Raw genomic sequence first — 19772 nt, forward strand, 5'->3', positions numbered from 1 at the left:
GGTCTCTACAACGGGGCCAACGAATCGGTGAGTTTTTTTTTTCTAAAAATGAATCGATTCAAATCGATTCACTCAAAGTGAATCGGTTCGAATCAGAAATTGAGCAGCACTACTGAAAATGGGACATTTCAGCATCCCGAAGCAGTGCTTGGGGACAACAGGACAGGTTAACTAAAAACGGGATGGTCCTGTTCAAAACGGGACATATGATCACGTTACCTTTGGGGCAAATTCTAAAACTGGTGCCTAAGTTAATTAAAGAATGCCATTAGAAATGGCAAAAACAGCAAGGTTGAAGCGTCTATGAGCACCTAATTAAAAGGCGCTGGAATAGCGCCTACTTAGGCGCTGTAGGCCTCTGAACGCTAAAGTAGGCATGGCCCATGCTAGAAGTGGCGTTATGTGGCCTAAAGCACATACATAGACATGATTCACGCAAAGATAGGTGCCGGAAATGTAGGCCCAAAAAATCCTGGCCTACATTTCCAGCGCCCATCTTTTCCACAGGTGCGATTCTGAAACTGATGCCAATGCGTGATTGACATGCGATCAGCGGCTGCTTTTAAGGCACTGATATTGGCACTGGTTACAGAATCTGGCCCTTTGTGTATACACAAAAAAATAATAATTTTATTTTTCTAAAAAGGGTTGTGTCTGAGGTCAGGGTTTAGGCATGACAGCACGAATCAATTGGCATGTGGGGCATTGCCACGTGCTAATTGATTAGCACTGGTTAGTGGGGGGGCCCTTACCATCTCTGAAATAGGAGGCGTTGGGGGGCTTATGCACTAATTTTTTAATGGCTGCATGCTAATAGTGTAATTAGCACTTGGCCATTAATTTGGAAAATGGAAAAATTGCCCATTTTCTGGCCAGAGGAAAACTAGCCTTAGCACATTGGAAAAACCCATGAAAGGCCTCTTTTTGCTTCAGTTTAGTAAAAGGAACCCTTAGGGCTCCTTTTACTAAGCTGCGCTAGCAGTTTTAGTGCATGCTTAGCTCGCGCTGCAATGTTGTGCGCGCTAGACGCTAATACCTCCATTGAGCTGGTATTAGTTTTTGGCGCGTAGCACAGGGTTAGCATGCGCGGCAATGTAGCGTGCGCTAAAAACGCTAGCGCACCTTAATAAGAACATAAGAACATAAGAAGTTGCCTCCGCTGAGGCAGACCAGAGGTCCATCTTGCCCAGCGGTCCGCTCCCGCGGCGGCCCATCAGGCCCATTGCCTGAGCAATGGTCCCAGACTATCCCTATAACCTACCGCTACTCTTATCTGTACCCCTCAATTCCTTTATCCTCTAGGAACCTATCCAAACCTTCTTTGAAGCCTTGTAACGTGCTCCGGCCTATCACAGCCTCCGGAAGCGCGTTCCATGTGTCCACCACCCTCTGGGTGAAAAAGAACTTTCTGGCATTTGTTTTAAACCTGTCCCCTTTTAATTTTTCCGAGTGCCCCCTTGTACTTGTGGTTCCCTGTAATCTGAAAAATCTGTCCCTGTCTACTTTTTCTATACCCTTCAGGATCTTGAAGGTTTCTATCATGTCTCCTCTAAGTCTCCTCTAAGCCCTTAGAGTACTAGTGGATCTTAATGTATACCATCACAGAAAGAGTTTCTTCATGTGTCAAACAGGAAGGTGGAGCAATAGGAGAATACCACAGTCAACATTTTATATCATGGACTTGTGTTGTAGGGCACTGCTATGAACTTCACAAAAAGGGTGCCATGTCTTCATCTCCCTTATAGGTCATGGTGAGCCCCCCAAACTACCTCCAGAATCTCCTAGACCCACTTATCTACCACTTTAATAGCCCTTATGGCTGCAGGAGCCACTTATATGCCAGTACAAAAGGGTTTTGGGGGTGTATAGGGGAGTGCGCATGTTTCAATATCAATGCAGTGATTACAGGGGCTTATGGGCCTCCTCTCCATGGGTCCCTAACCCACCCCCAAGACGACTTAAGCTGCCTCTGTGCAGGATGAGTAGGCTTTCCTATGCCAGGCTGCCAGGTGATGATGTTCTGGAGGCTGAATTTTACAGGTGTGATTAGGATTTTTAACGGGGTTGGGGGGGTCGATGATCACTGGGGTAGGGTGGGGGGGTCTGTATTATGTGTTTGCAGTGCTTATCTGGTGACTTTAGGTGGGTTTTTGTGACTTAGACCATGTTTTACATGGTCTAAGTCACAATGTCCAAGTTCCATCTAGGCTCTGTTGTAAAACTTTCGGTTATACATGCTATACGACTAAGTCTAAGCCTGCCCACATCCTGCCCAAATCCCGCCCTCGACACTCCTAATAAAAAGCCCTGTGTAGCTATGGTCGCTCAGTGGCACTATGAAGGCCCAGGTCATCTATAAATACGTCCAAAACCAGGTTTGATTATCGGCACTTGGAAGTCTTACGTTTATGATCATCCAAGTGCCGGCTTAGGCCGGTTTTTGGACATTTTTCTCTTTCGATTATGAGCCCCATAGTAAATGACAGCAGATAAGACCTAAATGATCCATCTAGTCTGCCCAACCATACGATGGGAGGGGCCTAAAAGCTGAGCACAGGGGAAGCCTTGAAGCTGGTGGCTTCAGGAACACCTGCTGGCTCAGCTAATTGGGGATTCCTCTCATTGATCAGCTCAGCCAGCAGTGAAAGCAGCAGCAGAAGGCAGAAGAAAACTTTTATATTTTTGACAGGAGGGATGAGGGGAGGAGCTGTGCCTAGTGATTGCTTTTCTGAGCAGGCGCTAGGCACAGTTCCTCCCTCTTTTAAAAGGGCTGCTCTGCAAATAGGCGCAATTCTGTAACTAGCACAGTGACGTGATTGACACACGATTGGCGACTGCTTTTAAGGTGGCTGGTGACATGGGTGCTAGTTAGACAATTGGGGGGTTTACGTGTGTTTTGAAAAAAAAATCATCATTTCCACATATGAACATAAATAATACAAGTAAAACAAACATTTTATAAGTACAAAAAAGGTAAAAATACATTCAAATCAATCAAATATAAATACAGTATATAATTATATAAAAGCAACATAGGGCTCCTTTTACTAAGGTGCTTTAGGGCGTTAACGCGCAGAATAGCGCACGCTAGACCTTAACACCAGCATTGAGCTTGCGTTAGTTCTAGCCGTGTAGTGTCCGGTGTAGCGCAGCAATATCCTGCGTGCGCTAAAAACGCTAGCACACCTTAGTAGAAGCCCATACTCTTCAAATGGAAAACATATCTATGCCTAAATTTAGTCGTCATATATTCTCTATTCAAATAAATTTTATTCAGTAAAAGCTTTGACCAAAACTTGCTTGCAATGGTTTAGTAAAATATTGGACTTGTTCCTCAGCTAGATTCAATTCATCTAGTTGGGGAACAAGTCCAATATTTTTTTCTTATGAAGTTATTTTTTTGTCTCCAGCTGAAGGAACACAAATTTCTAGCCTGCTAAAAAAATGATGCATAATTTGAGATAGACCTAGGGCTCCTTTTAGGAAGCCGCGTTAGCGGCTTTAGCGCACGCACCTTATAGCACGTGCTAACTCCCATGCTAGCCGAAAAACTACCGCCTACTCAAGAGGAAGCGATAGCAGCTAGCGCAGCTGGCAAATTAGCGGGCGCTATTACGTGCGTTAAACCGCTAACGCAGCTTCGTAAAAGGAGCCCCTAGTTTAGCTAATGAAATACTACATAAAGACTAAGCAATATACAATATAATTAATTTTGGTATGCAGAGAAAAGAAGATAAATAAGGGCATACGTATCTCCTTTCTAGGAAGCCAACATATTGAATCTTGGAGTTGCATTGATAGATTGACCACTTTCACATCCTGAGGCAGCTTATAACTAGCGAAACGCTGGCCATCGTCGATGTGTGGTGTGCTTTTGTTTTCCATCTTCATGTGGCATTGCTCTTCAATGTTGCTGTGAGCAGTGGCAGTTCACCTAATTTTCTGGTGCTTTGAATATCGAACGGACACTTCCTCACTTGCATTGCACAAGGCTTTTTTCGTATAGTGAAATATTACATGAGGAGGTTTTTTATGTCTTGAATGTACCCCGGTTAGTCTCTGCTTATTAACAACCTGAGTTATTGGTTTGGTGGAGGGGGGATCTGAGGCTTTCTCCTACCTCATGATAATTTTCAAAGAAAAAAGGTGTTTTGAGGTGTTGGCTGAGAGCTGTCCGTTTTTTATTTCAATTTCCAGTGTTTTCAGCAACATTTAGTATTCTCTTTACGACTCCATTGTTTTTATATGTTTATATGGTTATTGTGCTGTGAACCAGGTCGAAAGTGTAGTTCCAACAGTATATGTAAATCAAACATGTGATGGATATATTAATCCACTTGGGTCATAGAAAAAAAGACAAAAATAAATTGTAGGGGACCTGAGTATATAGTATATAATGCAGTTCTAAATACCCCTTTTTATCTCTGAGTATGATCACCTTTATTTGCCCTAACTTGCCAAATAACTATTGGTTGTAAATTTTTGTAAACTCTAAATTTGGAGGAATTGACCTGGAATGCTAATATAAACCTGCCATGCTATCCATCTATCGAAGAGATTAAGGTACGAGGATGTTTTGAAAAGTAAAAGCAAGTTAATCGGCATAGTCTCCACCGAGCGCTATTCACTTACCCCCTCCTTTACAAAGCTGCGCTAGCGTTTTTAGCACCAGCTGTGGTGGTAAGAACTCAGAAGCTCATAGAATTCCTATGAGCATTAGCGTTCTTACCTCTGCAGCCGGCGCTAAAAATACTAGTTCAACGAGTTTCCAACTTTTTTGTAAGCTATTTTTCCTATAAGAAAAAAAACCTGTAAACACATAGGACTAAGTATATAGCACTTGATGAAGACTAACCCCCTCTCTTCTACGAAACTGCGCTAGCAGTTTCTAGCGCGGAGAGCTGCGCTGAATGGCCTGCGCTGCTCCCGATGCTCATAGGAACTCAGTGAGTGTCGGGAGCAGCGCGGACCATTCAGCACGGCTCTCTGCACTACAACCGCTAATGCGGTTTTATAGAAGAGGGAGTAAATTGTTTGACTTGCTTATTAACCAAATTTTTCAATTACCTTTATACATACTAGTACGAGGATAAACCTTGTAATTGTGTATAATAATAACAACTTTATTTTTGTATACCGCAATACCACAAGCAGTTCAGAGCGGTTTACAGAGGAAGAGACTGTATACAGACAGCGATGTTACAGAGAAAAAAATTCAAATTACATTGGGAAGCCGGTAGTAGTTAGGTATATCCGAAAATGTTTCAGAGATGTTACAAGGCAGGGAGGAGTCAGAGGAATTTATCAAAGAGATAGGTTTAATTTAATTCCTGAAAAATTGGTAGGAGGGTGAATTGGAAATGAGGGTGGTTAGACATTTATTCCATTTGCCTGCTTGGAATGACAGTGATCTATCGAGGAATCTCTTGTAGATACAGCCCTTCGGGGAGGGGAAGGCGAACAGATAGGCATTACGTGTGCAAGTGGTGCCTGGAAATTCAAAATGGTGCGAGAGGTAGATTGGGGATAAACCAGTTATGGTTTTGAAGCAGAGGCAGGCAAACTTGAAGATGACGGTTGCCTCCATCGGCAACCAGTGTAGTTTTCTGTAATACGGTCTTACTTGATCAGATATTTTGAGGCCATAGATGAGACGGACGGCAGTATTCTGAATGATTCTCAGTCGTATATGATATTGCAATAATCTAAGATACTGCAATAATCTAAGAATGAAGGATGTTGATCCTGCTTAATATATTTTTTAATAGATCTGCAGACAAAGTTTTGGATAGGTTTACAAGAGAGGTCAATGCCCCATCTCCTATAAATTGTCAGTTGAGTACATGGAGTGAATGGAGTACCTGCGACCCATGCACACAACAAAAGGTAATTCTTGCCTGTTATTTTTCAAACTGCAATAGACTTTAATCAGTTATAATTTACTTACAAGTTGCATTCTGTCAAAGGAATTAGCCTTGTGGTCCAATAAAAACACCTCCAAATTTTATAAATGGCACTCAAACTTGTGCATGCAAATTTGGGCACACACTCAATTTGCATGTATAATTTGAGTAATGAACCAATTAGCAATAATCAATTATTGACACTAATACGAATTTATGCTTCTCCCTCCGTATTCGCTGTGATAGGGGATTAACAGAAACGCAAATACAGAAAAACTGCAAATAACTTTCATATGTTATTCGCTGTTTTCTGTTAAAAACCATTGTGAATAAAAACCACGAATAACATGGTGGGAGACCTGGCCTGTTCCTGAAGGAGAGGCAAAACACGGTGAAGAAAGTGCTGGGAATCAGCTGTTTTATCTGTAAACGCTTGGAATCAGCAATTTCTCTATGCAAACTGATGTAATTGGGGGGGGGGGGAGAAGCCAGCAAGCTAAAAACCATGAATAATCGAAGCCGCGATTGCTGAAACTGCGTATACGGAGGGAGAAGTGTACATGCACCTCTTGCTGGACGCTATTCTATAAAGATGTGCATGTAAATTTTTCAGCGTGCAATTGGAAACGGAATATGGCCATGGGAGAGGCATAGGCATGTCAGGGGCATTCACTAAAGATGCACACAGTATTAGAGAATACAAGAGATCATGCCTAATTTAGGCACAAGGATTTACACCAGGTTTCAGCTGGTCTAAATCCTTGCGCCCAAAATTGGAGGCAGAGCCCAGCGCTAAGCATTATTCTATAAACTGCACCCAACTCTGGAGTGCTATTTAAAGAATAACAGTCAGCACTCTTTTTTTTTCATTACATTACAGTCATCCATACATAGGAGTATCGATATCATCCATCCTGACATCCAGATTTAGGGGCCCTTTTACTAATCTGTGCAAAAAAAAAGTGGCCTGCGCTATGACTAGTCCATGGGTTTCCCAAGCACTGAGGCCACTTTTAGTGCAGCTGTAAAATGGCCACCTTTTCCATGTTTGCAGTAAGGGCCATGTGCTAATTTCCCCATTAGCTCATGGCCATTCGTGTGTGAGTCCTTAATACACCTATTATCTAGGCGGTAAGGGCTCCCGCATTAACCACATGCTAATTGGATAGCGCACAGCAATGCCAACACGCTAACCAAATAGCGTAGCCACACTCACTTTCCACACATGCAAAAACTATCACAGGACACCTGAGCATGCCCCGCCATAGTGCTTTTTTCATGCGGTACGTATACTTTAGTGCTTACCGCAGCTTAGTAAAAGGGCCCCTTTGAAAATTATTGAATATTAGAATAAGAAGAAGTAGAATTGGTATTTATGTTAATAAAATTGTTCTAGTTTCTCATGGGAGGGTATAGCGAGCCTTTTTTTTTTTTTTTGCATGCTTTATATCCACCGATTCAAGTATAACAGAAAATACCATCCTAACATAGCAAATAATGGAAAATAAAGACCTGTATGGTCCACCCAGTCTGCCCAACAATCACATTCATTTTTGAGGTAATGTTAAATCAACAAGCCAGTAATTATTCATTTTACTTGCTAAGTTCCATTTTACTTCATAAGTTCCACTATAAGATGTTTTTCCACTCTCCCCTGCGATAGGCAAGACCTGTATTCTGACTATATGAATGTGGTAAAAATGTGTATTTGTTCCTAATCCATATTGCCGCACATGGGACTCAGGCCATAGAAGTCCACGTGGCATCTGCCACACTGTTCCACCACTGGAGTCGCTGTCCAACCTACTGGAAAAATGCAAACATTTCAAATTTTGTATCTTTGGAGATTTGGTTTTCCTGGTTTATAATTAATACCAATATCAGGGTAAAATCATGAATTGTTCACGCTTTTTTTTTATTTTATTTTTTAATATTGATGACTTAAGTGCCATTGGGAAAATTCATAACATAACACACAATTGGATGATCCAAGATGGCATTTGAGTCGGACATCTGGCTGTGAGCTCCATGTCAGCATCCTATGATTTTCCCTCCTCCATCACTGGCAGCTGATTTTTTTTTCTCGGGGACACAGGGCTGAGTGAACCTTCGCTCCTGCTTGACCTCCGGTATTGTTTTTGCGGCTTTAGCCACTTGGAACATTTTTCCTGCCACCTAATGGGGAAAAGGAAGGGAGCTATGCAGCCAAATCCTCCAGCAGCCGCAAGCTCTGGAAACCTAATCCAGACAACTCTGGACACGGTATTCACGCATCATCAGAGAGGGACCCTACCGGCTTTGGGAGGAATGCCAGAGCCCTTGGTGAACCTTAGTATGGATTGGGCTTCTCATAGCCCGATCAAAATTCAGGCTCCTCTTCAGCCTGAGAGTGAAAGTTATGTAGCAGAAGAGGCACCCCTGCAGACCCGGAGAGAGGGACAGCCAAAAAGCCCCGGAGGAACAGTGGGAGTCAAGTTATTGGGAAGTAAGATTTCCACTGTAGCCAATTCATTGGCGCCATCCACAGAAGCTGGTAAGAACTTAATTTCTGCTCCTATTAGCCATCAATTTGGAGAGATAACTAAGCCTGCAACAGTCAGTTTAGACATCTTGTGGGAAGCCATTGCGACAATAGACTCCAACTTTAAAAAGGCGGTCTCAATGCTACTTAGATAGTGGTACTGTCAGCTCTCAGGTAAAGGAACATGAACTTAAACTAAAAGAACAAGGTGAAAAAATACAGCAACAAGATGACCAGATCAACTCACTTAAATCACTGGAATTGGAGACTATTAAAGAGCTATCCTTCATTCATAGAAAACTAGAATTCATGGAAAATAAACAGAGGAGGAATAACTCGAGGTTCTTGAATTTTCCCAAGTCTCCGGTGATTTCTGGTCTGGAAATGGTCCGGAAATACTTAAAAGAAGTTCTTTTAATACCAGAAGAAAGCTTACCGCCTATTGGTAGAGTGCAATATATTACCTTGGAGAAGAAACGGGTAAGCTCTACTTCTATAGACCCAGTAGAACCAGAAGCAAATGGATTGAACTTAACAAATTTCCTGGAAAGTTCCCTTGAAGTAATAACTGAAAGAAATACTCTTATTGTTTCATTTGTTCTAGAGTTTGATAGGGATTTGATTTTTCGAACATATTTTCGGCATATGAATAATACTTTTTTGGGCTCAACTATCGCATATTTCCTGATGTATCTCGTGAGACGGAGAAGAGAAGAAAAAACTTTTTGGTTTACAGACCTAGAGTTATAGCTTTGGGTGGTTCCTTTGTTTTATGTTCAAATCTGTTTTATTGTGAACAGGAAAAGAACAAAGAACAAGAAATACAAGATCAAGGAATCAACATCCAAAAATATCCTCCTGCCCAGGCGGACCCCCTACCCCTCACTACAATACAGGCAAGAGGGATCCCAGGCTCTCCTGCCCTCGACACAACTCCCCCCAATGACCGCCTCCCCCGAACCCCCGATCGCCCCCCCCCCCCGCTGACCCACCAACCCCACGACCCCCCCACCCCCAATCCCACCCCCCATACTTTTGAAATGTTGGATGGACGAACGGTGCCAAGCCCGCCCGTCCGGCAGGCCAGCCGGGTCCAGAATGGGGCCGGATTAGCCCAGGCAGCTGAAACCCCGCTCACAGGTGGGGCCTAAGGTGCCTGGGCCAATCAGAATAGGCCCGGGAATCTTAGGCCCCTCCTATGGGTGGGGCCTTAGGCACATGGGCTGGGTTGGGCCCATGTGCCTAAGGCCCCGCCCACAGGAGGGGTCTAAGACTCCCAGGCCTATTCTGATTGGCCAAGGTGCCTTAGGCCCCACCTGTGGGCGGGGTCTCAACCACCTGAGCCAATCCGGCTCCATTCTGGAGCCGGCTGGCCTGCCGGACGGGTGGGCTTGTCTGCCGTCCGTCCGGCCAACATTTCAAAGGTATGGGGGTGGGATTGCGGGTGGGGGGGTCGTGGGGTCGGCGGGGGATCGCGGGTTGGTGGGGGGGCTATCGGGGGTTCGAGGGGGCGGTCGTTGGGGGAGGGAGTTGTGTTGAGGGCAGGAGGGCCTGGGATCCCTCCTGCCCGTATTGTAGTGGGGGGGTAGGGGGTCTGCCTCTGCAGGACGGATTGGGCTCCCTCCTGCCTGATATTGTAGAGGTGGGGGGCGAGAGGCCAGGAGGGCTTGGGCTCTCTCCTGGCCCAAACGGAATGGGGGTGCCGACGATCGCTGGGGCAAGAGGGCTTGGGTTCCCTCTTGCCCTGAACGTAGTCGGGCAGTAGGGGTGCCGTGGGGCAAGAGGGCTTGGGCTCCTTCTTGCCCCGCTATTGTCACGGCATGAAAGATTGGCCATCTCCCCTGCCGCGATGCGATCACTCCTCTACCCGAACTGCCACAACCCATGGCAGGAGAGATTGGGCATCTCTCCTGCCACAGGTCGCGGCAGTTCGGGTAGAGGGGTGATCGCATTGTGGTAGGGGAGATGAGGCATCTCTCCTGCCGCAATGGTTGCGTGGGTGGGTTGCCGGGCCACTGAACTGATCGCGCCAGCCGCCATCAGCTCAGTGGCCCCTTTTTCAGCACTTAGACCTGTTTTGACTTCGTCTAAGTTAAAAAGGTATAAGTGCCGACTAGGCAACCTGCCTAAGGTTTTGGTTATACCTGTTGCACGCCTACGTGTATGACGGCCTACATCCCGCCCTTTCCCCTCCTCTAAACGCGCCTCTTTTCTCTCTGTGCGTTTAGTGGCAGGGGAAAGGCCTAAGCTGGTTTTAGATATGTCTAAAACCAACTTTGGTTATGGGTACTTGGACGATCAGGCTTTTTGATCGTCCAAGTAGCCATTTAGGACACTTTTTAGATGTTTGTTTGTTTTTTTTATTATGAACCCCATAGCGTTATATGTTATGGAGGGCTTTGACTGAAAATTCTACAGGAGCAGAAGCACACCTTGGAATCCCTATGGGTAGAAATTCCATGCGTAAAGAGGAAAAGGATAGTGATAGGAACGTACTACCGTCTGCCTGACTAGGATGAAAGGACCGATGTTGAAATGTTATTGGAAGTTATAATGGGTGATTTCAACTATCCTGATATTGACTGGGTAGATGTATCATCAGTGCATGCTAGGGAGATCAAGGACTGTTTTAGGGAGCAGCTGGTTCAGGAACTAACAAGAGCTGAAACAATTCTAGACCTAGTTCTTAGTGGAGCACATGAATTGGTGCGAGAGGTAATGGTGCTGGGGCCTTTTGATAACAATGACCATAACATGATCATATTTGATATCATCCCTGGAATAAGTTCACACAGAAAATCCAATACAACAGCATTTAACTTCAAAAAGGAGACTATGATAACATGAGGAGAATGGTAAAAAAGAAACTTAGAGGAGCATCTGCAAAGGTAAAAAAAAGAAAAAAATTAACATCAGACTAGATAGATTCCATGTATTTAAAAAGGAGGAAGGAAGGCCATTCAGCACCCGATGTGGTTAACGAGTGAGGTGCAGGAAGCTCTTAGAGCTAAAAGAGAATCCTTCATAAAGTGGAAGAACAATCCGACTGAAAATAATTGTAAAGAGCACAAAATTTGCTAAAATATCAGGTGGAAGTTTTAGATATCGTAGTTTGATCATCTATTATTAACATTTCTATCTATGAGGAGTGTAAGGTATAAGCTGCCTGAAGATTTAAAAGTACTCCACCGGGAAATGGGTGGGAGGCAGGGCACCAAATGGAGACCACTAATCTTTGATGAGGCCATGGCACCTGTGCCCCCCCATTCTAACGTCTATTTTACAAAAGAACCAAAAGGTAATGGCGGAATAGAAATCTGTAATGTAATGTAATGTAATATACTTACATTATGTAATGTTCACTACACTTTCCCGCTCTTTTACTAAGGTGCACTAGCGTTTTTAGCTCGGGCTGCAGATTAGCGCGCGCTGCCCCCCGCGCTACACGCCAAGAACTAACGCCAGCTCAATGGTGGTGTTAGCGTCTAGTGCGCGCTAAAACCGCTAGTGCGGCTTAGTAAAAGGAGCCCTTTGTGATAACTTGAAATAAATTCAAACAGCAAAACTCAATTTAAATCTAGGGCCCCTTTTATGAAGCCACATTAGCCTTATTATTTTTTTTTTTTTTATTATCGCTGGTTGCGGCGACATTAGCTCCGATGCTCATAGGAATTCTGAGTGTCGGAGCTAATACTGCTGTGACCAGTGATTTAAAAAAAAAAAAAAAAAGGCTTTGTAAAAGGGGGGGAGGGGGTTAATTTGTTACAGCAATACATACTTATTGGCAATAAATGCTAAACATTACAGTCATTTGGGGATTTGGCATTCTTTAAGAGACTTGATTTAAATTTTATTAATATCTAGAAATCAAATAGGTTCTTCCTGAAATCTCTGACTCTGTATTTTCTCTGTGGCTGGCATTGTGGAATGTCTGAATACTTCCTATTTTTTTTCTAGTACCGATCCAGAAGCATTGAGCGATTTGGACAGTTTGGAGGGAAACCGTGCCTTGACTTTTTGGGAGATGTAAAAAGCTGCAAGCCTGACAAGCCTTGCGAAGAAGAAGAAATTGACTGCGGAGTCGATTTTAAGTGCGATTCAGGTACTAACAGACATTGTGCACTTGTTTTATTTTTAAATAATAAGTATATCATTCATTTATTTAGCATTTATTTATGATTTATGGAAATTCAGAATTTGCAGAGTTACTTGCTGATATTTTGTCCTTTGATATTCCCACTTTTGTTATACCACTCTGTGCCAGAGATCTGAAATTTACAATAATTTAGCAGGACCAGATTAACCTGAAGAATAGGACAGTTTCATAGCTAGATAACTAACTAGTCAATATTCAGACAACTGCAGTCAGTGTTTTTGGCTGAGTTAGATTCATATATTCAGTATCAACACCTATCCAAATACTAGTACTTAATATTCAGGTCTTTATGGCCAAAAGTTGTCTGAATATGGCAAGTTAGGACTGCTATTTGTGCGGTCACTGACACTGATACTGTAGCTGAATATCCACATTTTATTGCCTATTATATCCCTGTGAAAAAAAAAAAAACAAATCCAACAGTAGCTAGAGGTTCAATATCGAAGGTAGGGGGGATAATTTACTGAGTGAAACAGACCTCAAAACTGTTAATCGGTATTCTCAAGATTTGGGTGTCATTGTAGACAACATGCTAAAATCTTCCACCCAATGTGTGGCGGCGGCCAAAAAAGGCAAATAAGATGCTAGGAATTATTAAATAAAGAGATGGTTAACAAGACTAAGAGGAAGATTCTCAATGCAGCCGTTCCGATACCGAATCTAAAAACCCAAAATAGAAACATGATGGCAGATAAAGGCTAAATGGCCCATCTAGTCTGCCCATCCGCAGTAACCATTGACTCTTTCTCTCTCCGAGAGATCCCATGTGCCTATGCCAGGCCCTTTTGAATTCAGACACAGTCTCTGTCTCCACCACCTTTTCTGGGAGACTGTTCCATGCATCTACCACCCTTTCTGTAAAAAAGTATTTTCTTAGAAACCAAGGGACACTCAATGAAATTACATTAAAATACTTCTAAAACAAATAAGAGGAAATATTTTTTTTTTTCACTGAAAGAATGGTTAAGCTGTGGAAAGCTGTGGAATTCATTGCCAGAGGATGTGGTAACTTTGGTTAGTGTAGCTGGGTTTAAAAAAGGTTTGGACAAGTTCCTGGGGAAAAAAAGTCCATAGTCTGCTATTGAGACAGACATGTGGGAAGCCACTACAGGCCCTGGGACTGGTAGCATGGAATGTTGCTACTATTTGGGTTTCTGACAGGTACTTGTGGCCTGGATTGGCCACTGTTAAAAATAGGATACTGGGCTAGATGGACCTTTGGGCTGACCCAGTATGGTTATTCTTATATTTTTATGGAACGGATGTTCAGCCAGAAGTGGTACCCTGGTATTCTACTTGCCACATTACAAAAGGAGAATGCTAGGCCACCTGATAATCATAGAGAGGCCACCAGTATGCTCACCTGGAGAAAAGGAATCTTTTCTGATTCCTGCCAGGAAAAAAAATGAACAGTTAGGATAATTTCTCCTGCATTCTTTGCTATTTGCAGATCATACTTAACATCAGTCTATGCTATATTGACTATTCCACAAAGATAATACCGGACCAAACTTATCTCCTCCAAAGATAAGGGACACAGAATTGAAAGACATACAAATGTGAATAAAAGAAAGGAATCGGATGCAGGGGATATTCCAAAAAACTCAAAGGTTGTAGATGCAAAAGAGAAAGACACAACACCAGGAAATATATAATAATGTAGTTCCTGAATATGCCATGTAAGGTGCAATTTTGAAAACTCAAGGTGTGTACATAGGAAAATGGTGTAATTCTATTATCAAGCCAGAACAAGGAACTAGTGTTTAGATACCAATGAAGCGACCACTGAATTTTATTATCTTAAATTGTTTATTTTTCTAGGTAGATGTATAAAGAAAAGGCTTCTTTGCAACACGGATAATGACTGTGGAGATTTTTCTGATGAACTCTGTGAAGATACAGAGCCTAAACCAACATGTCGCAATATGGATTTGGAATTGTCAGAGATTGGAAGAACTGCGGGAGATGGGTATATACCATGCTCTAAAACAAACCTGCAAATAAATATGTTTGGGGTGTCAATTTCGTAGTGAGCTCAACTTAAAAAAGAAATTGAGTGCAATCAAATATAAATGATGTGGACACAACTTTGAGCATGTCGATCTCTTCAGATTACTAACTATTAAGTATTTCTGTAGGGCTTAACCCAGTTTCTCTGTATCGCTCCATGGTGGGAGGAGCCAGATGGGAGCTCTCTGTGTTAAGAGGGAGAATGTGGACTTGCAATGAGGCAGCAACTTTATATTTATAGTAAAAAAAATTTAGTCCCACTGGTTCTACCAGCTATGAAGGTAGGGACCTCTAGTGGTCTTAGTTGTAAAAGGTGACTTTTTATGCCACACGGTACTTTTCAGAAATGAGAGGATTCTTCTTACCAGTGAAGTAATGGTATAAGAACACTTCATATTGAAAGTATAAATAGTCAGCCCAAAGGTTTCATTCAGGCCCCTTCTATGGCTAATACACATTGTACCTCCAAAGCTGCTGCTGCTTCTGGTGCAGACTGAATGCATGATCCACTGTGAGGGACTAATTTCTTGTATAAGTTGTATGCATATTGTATCCCTCCTGAAAGAAGTAAACGAACTAAGAGATAATGTGGCAAGACTGAGAAATCTGTGAAAGTCAGAAATCCATCCCAGATATGCATATTGACGCATCAAGCACCGCCAGCAAAGGAGATGGAAGCATTGGGCTAAAAGAGAATGGCCATCTAGGTGCATATTGATGATGTCACAGTGATGTCAAGACTATGCATCAGACATGTCCACTTGCTCTGAACCACAGCCGTTGTGAGTAGGGATTCTCTTTTTATTTTCTTAGCCTTTTGGGAATGAGGTTTAGTATGCTATATATATTTCATATGCTTTGCTTGAGTAAGGCATTATTAAACATCTTTTTCTATTATTATCAAAGAAGAATCCTCTTTACCCCCCAAAATAGAAGGTCTAGTATACAATATATATATTTTGTGCTAATCGGTAAGCACGCAGCTATCTCGTAACTGCAATAACTCATTATCACAAAACATACCTACTCTCTATCCCAGATACATCCCCAGTGCAAAAATATAAATTCTATTTTTTAGCACATGGGCAGTATATGCCGTTCCCAAAACTATTCTGGGACACCCGAGTATGCCTCAGAATAGTGTTTTTAAACCTGTGGTAATCATGCATTAGTGCTTACCATAGCTTAGTAAAAGGGCCCCAGAATTAGTTCAACTTTAATTACTTGAAAAAAATAAACTTCACACACATAATTAATTAAAAAAAAACTTTCTGGCTTTTTCTATTTTAACATATCTAATTTCCTAGTAAAACAGCACTCGTACGTCTTGTTCATCCACCAGCACAAAGCATTTCTTCTTGTCAGCACTACCTAACTCATGATCATGTGATCCGTTGTCAATGATCCATGGATTACATGACTGGGCTCCTTTTACTAGCTAGTGTTTTTAGCACACGCAGGATTTTAGCGCATGCTAAACCCGCGCTACGCTTCTAAAACGAATGCCAGCTCAATGCTGGCATTAAGGTCTAGTGCGCGTGGCAATTCAGCATGCGCTATTCCGCGCATTGAAGCCCTAACGCGCCTTTGTAAAAGGAGCCCTTTAAATAGAGAGGGAAAAAAACAACAAGAAGAGGCACTGGAGATGTCACAAGTCTTTTATTTGAAGTGAAACGACTAAAATTTATAAAAACAAACATCTCCAGTGCCTCTTCTTGTTTTTTTGCATAGCAGTCCGAGGCTTGTTTTCTTCTTTCCTTTCCTCCTTTAAATAGGGTGTCAGGTCAAAAGCGCGCCGGGACAAAGGCGCATGCAGACAATTGAGCGCAGCAGAAAATTACAGTTTTTAGGGCTCCGACGGGGGGGCATGGGGGGAACCCCCCCACTTTACTTAATAGAGATCGCGCCGCGTTGTGGGGGCGTTGTGGGGAGTTTGGGGGGATGTAACCCCTCACATTTTACTGAAAACTTCACTTTTTCCCTGTTTTTAGGGAAAAAGTTACGTTTACAGTAAAATGAGGAGGGTTACAACCCCCCAAGCCCCCCACAACACCGGCGCGATCTCTTTTAAGTAAACTGGGGGGCTCCCCAACAAAACCCCCCGACGGAGCTCCTAAAAACTGTAATTTTCTTTGGCGCGCGCCTCCGTCTTGCGCTCAGTTGTCGGCGCGCGCCTTTGTTTTTCACGGGGTTGTCTATGAACCTTAAATAGAGAGGCAATTCATTTAAAATTATGCTGATCTTCAGCAGCTATAAACATAGAATTTGATATGGACGCCTTATAAGTTAATTATGTGTGTCTTTATATAAGAACTTTACCAAACCCACAGAAACCATGGCTAAAATGAGGCCATATACATCCCTGAGCTGATGAAAATGTATACATTTTGCTGAAGTATGTATATGGATCTATTTTATAAAATTTGGGTTTATTTTGCGACTCTGCCCATGTTCTGTCCAAATTATGCCCTTGAACTCCTATCTAGATAGCACCACTGGAAATCTACAAACACCACCAGATTTGACACATATCCAGATAGGTGCTGCTACCCAGCCGTTTTATGATACATTTGAGAACTCATATGTTTGTTTATTTATAGTATCAACATTCTAGGAATGGATACAAGAAGTAACCCTTTTGACAATGAATATTTTCATGGCGTTTGCGACAGAATTCGTGATGGGAATACAAGACAATATTACCGCAAACCATGGAATACAGCTACTGTTGTTTATCAGGTAAATTTCTGTAGTCTCCTTCAAAAAAAAAAAGTATTATGTGATTATTTCACAAGCAGATGAGATACTTCACAAACTCAAACTATAAAGAAATACTGAAGGCAAGCTTAGAGGTGAAGGATCTGTGATTTAAGCCCTGAATGGAGGTGCAAATCATCTTTCTAAATCATTAGGCCTTTTTCTGGTCATAGTTCAAATAGCTCAGTTTTGGTCACTTTCCAGAACAAGGATATTCAGACAACAATGGGCCACTAAACTATTATGAGGGACACAATGATTTATAAACATGTTGAAAATTTTGTAGATCGGGACTATATACAATTGACCCAATATTCAAGTAACTTATCTTTTTAATGACCTTTGCTATAAAGATAAACCCCTATCGATGAATTTTCAGTGGCACTATAGTCAGGGGTCTCAAAGTCCTTCCTTGAGGGCCGCAATCCAGTCGGGTTTTCAGGATTTCCCCAATGAAAATGCATGAGATCTATGTGCATGCACTGCTTTCAATGCATATTCATTGGGGAAATCCTGAAAACCCGACTGGATTGCGGCCCTCAAGGAGGGACTTTGAGATCCCTGATAGACTGGGGTTAAATAGATACTTCCAATGTCTTTTTAATTAATAGAGATTCCTTTCCTTTTTAATAGCAAATCTGTGCTCTAAACCAGTGTTTTTCAACCTTTTTTGGGCAAAGGCACACTTGTTTCATGAAAAAAATCACGAGGCACACCACCATTAGAAAATGTTAAAAAATTTAACTCTCTGCCTATATTGACTATATATAAAGTAATTCTCTTAAATAGGAATCAAATAAACACAAAGAAAGTATTTTATAATTACTTTATTACGAAATAAAAATTATAAAATACTTTATTCAGTGCGAAACCTGGGCCTGTTTGGCTGAACACAAAGCTGATATTCTGGCTGGAATCGAAGAAAGACACACACGTAGCTCTTCGTCAACAGCTCTCAGTCTCTCTCTGTATTTGGTTTTTATAGCATACAAAAATAGACAAATATACCCTCCATCCTTTTTATTAAACCACAATAGCAGTTTTTAGCGCAGGGAGCTGCGCTGAATGTCCAGCGCTGCTCTTGACGCTCATAGGCTCCCTGCGCTAAAAACCACTATTGCGGTTTAGTAAAAGGTGACCATATTGTAAAATATAGACAGCAGATATAAATTCAGAACTGTGCATAGTAAGTGAAGGGAAGTTTTCATCTCTGGGAATTTACCCAGTTAACTATTAAGTTATTTGGGCAAATTCCTTTGAAAACAGTGGTAATACTGCCTCCACTTTGCTAAATTTAAAATAAAATCATTTTTCCTACCTTGTCTGGTGATTTCTGGTTGCACTTTCTTCTTCTGACTGTGCATCCAATCTTTCTTCCCTTCTATCAGCCTGTATGCTTTCTCTCCTCCACACCTCATTCCCTCCCCCAACTTTTTCTTCCTCTCTCCCTGACCTTTCTTTCTTTCTTTCTTTTTTTCTGTTTCTCTTCTTTCCTTCTGTTTCCCTGCCTGCCCCCTTTCTTTCTTTCTCCCTGCCATTCCCCAAGCCACTGCCACTGCCGCTGCCATCGGGGAACAGGACCCACCAATGGATAACAGGCCCCAAAGCCGACACCGACGCATGCTCTCCCTGCAATTCTGCAATCGGAGAGGAAGTTCCGCCCAGCCAGGCAGCGATTGGCTGGCCCAAACTTCCTCTCCGACTGCAGAATTGACGTCGGGGAGAAGAAGACTTATCGGCTCGATAGATTAGATCGCCAAGACAAAGTGAGTCCTGGGTGATCGACTCACTTTGCCTTGGCGAGCTACTGGCACCCCTGCCTCGGGCCCCCTGTCAGCTCCGGGCCCGGCGGCCCTGCGGCACACCAGGCAACATCTCGCGGCACACTAGTGTGCCGCGGAACAGCGGTTGAAAAACACTGCTCTAAACAAATGTTAAAAACTCAACAGAGGCTTCATTTAACTGCTAACTAAGCTCTAAACTGATGCTATGGAAAACTCTAAAACAACTTTAAATGCTAAACTATACTCTAAAACAGTGGTTCCCAACCCAGTCCTGGAGGACCACCAGGCCAATCAGGTTTTCATATGCATGGAGCAGATTTGCATGCCTGTCACTTCCATTAAATGCAAATCTGTCTCATGCATATTCATAAGGGCTAGCCTGAAAATCCAAATGGCCTAGTGGCCCTCCAGGATAGGGTTGGGAACCACTGCTCTAAAACATCTTTTACATAAAACTCTAACAGACATTAAATCTAAACTTTCTAAATTGCCTTTTAAAAAAAAAAAAAAAAAAAAAGCTGAGTAACTTTAAATTAAAGACCTTTTCCTAAGTCTGAATGCAATTATCCAGGAAAGGAAAAGGACAGGGAATAGGATTTGTATACTGCTTTTGTGTGGTTACACATTCAAAGCGGTTTACA

The 19772-nt window shown here is 42.5% G+C and overlaps 1 protein-coding gene across 2 annotated transcripts in view; it reads left to right on the forward strand.

The window, feature by feature from the left end:
• The window catches only part of C9 (complement C9), a 77119-nt gene that overhangs the window by 14748 nt on the left and 42599 nt on the right, over positions 1-19772 (forward strand). For both annotated transcript variants that reach the window (XM_033932394.1, XM_033932403.1), the window contains exons 2-5: positions 5769-5886; positions 12382-12526; positions 14402-14549; positions 17191-17329. In XM_033932394.1, the coding sequence (XP_033788285.1) occupies positions 5769-5886; positions 12382-12526; positions 14402-14549; positions 17191-17329 (550 nt within the window). The remainder of the gene's footprint in view (positions 1-5768; positions 5887-12381; positions 12527-14401; positions 14550-17190; positions 17330-19772) is intronic.

Source organism: Geotrypetes seraphini, chromosome 1 (genome assembly GCF_902459505.1).
Source record: "Geotrypetes seraphini chromosome 1, aGeoSer1.1, whole genome shotgun sequence".
In the NCBI taxonomy this organism is placed as follows: Eukaryota; Metazoa; Chordata; class Amphibia; order Gymnophiona; family Dermophiidae; genus Geotrypetes; species Geotrypetes seraphini.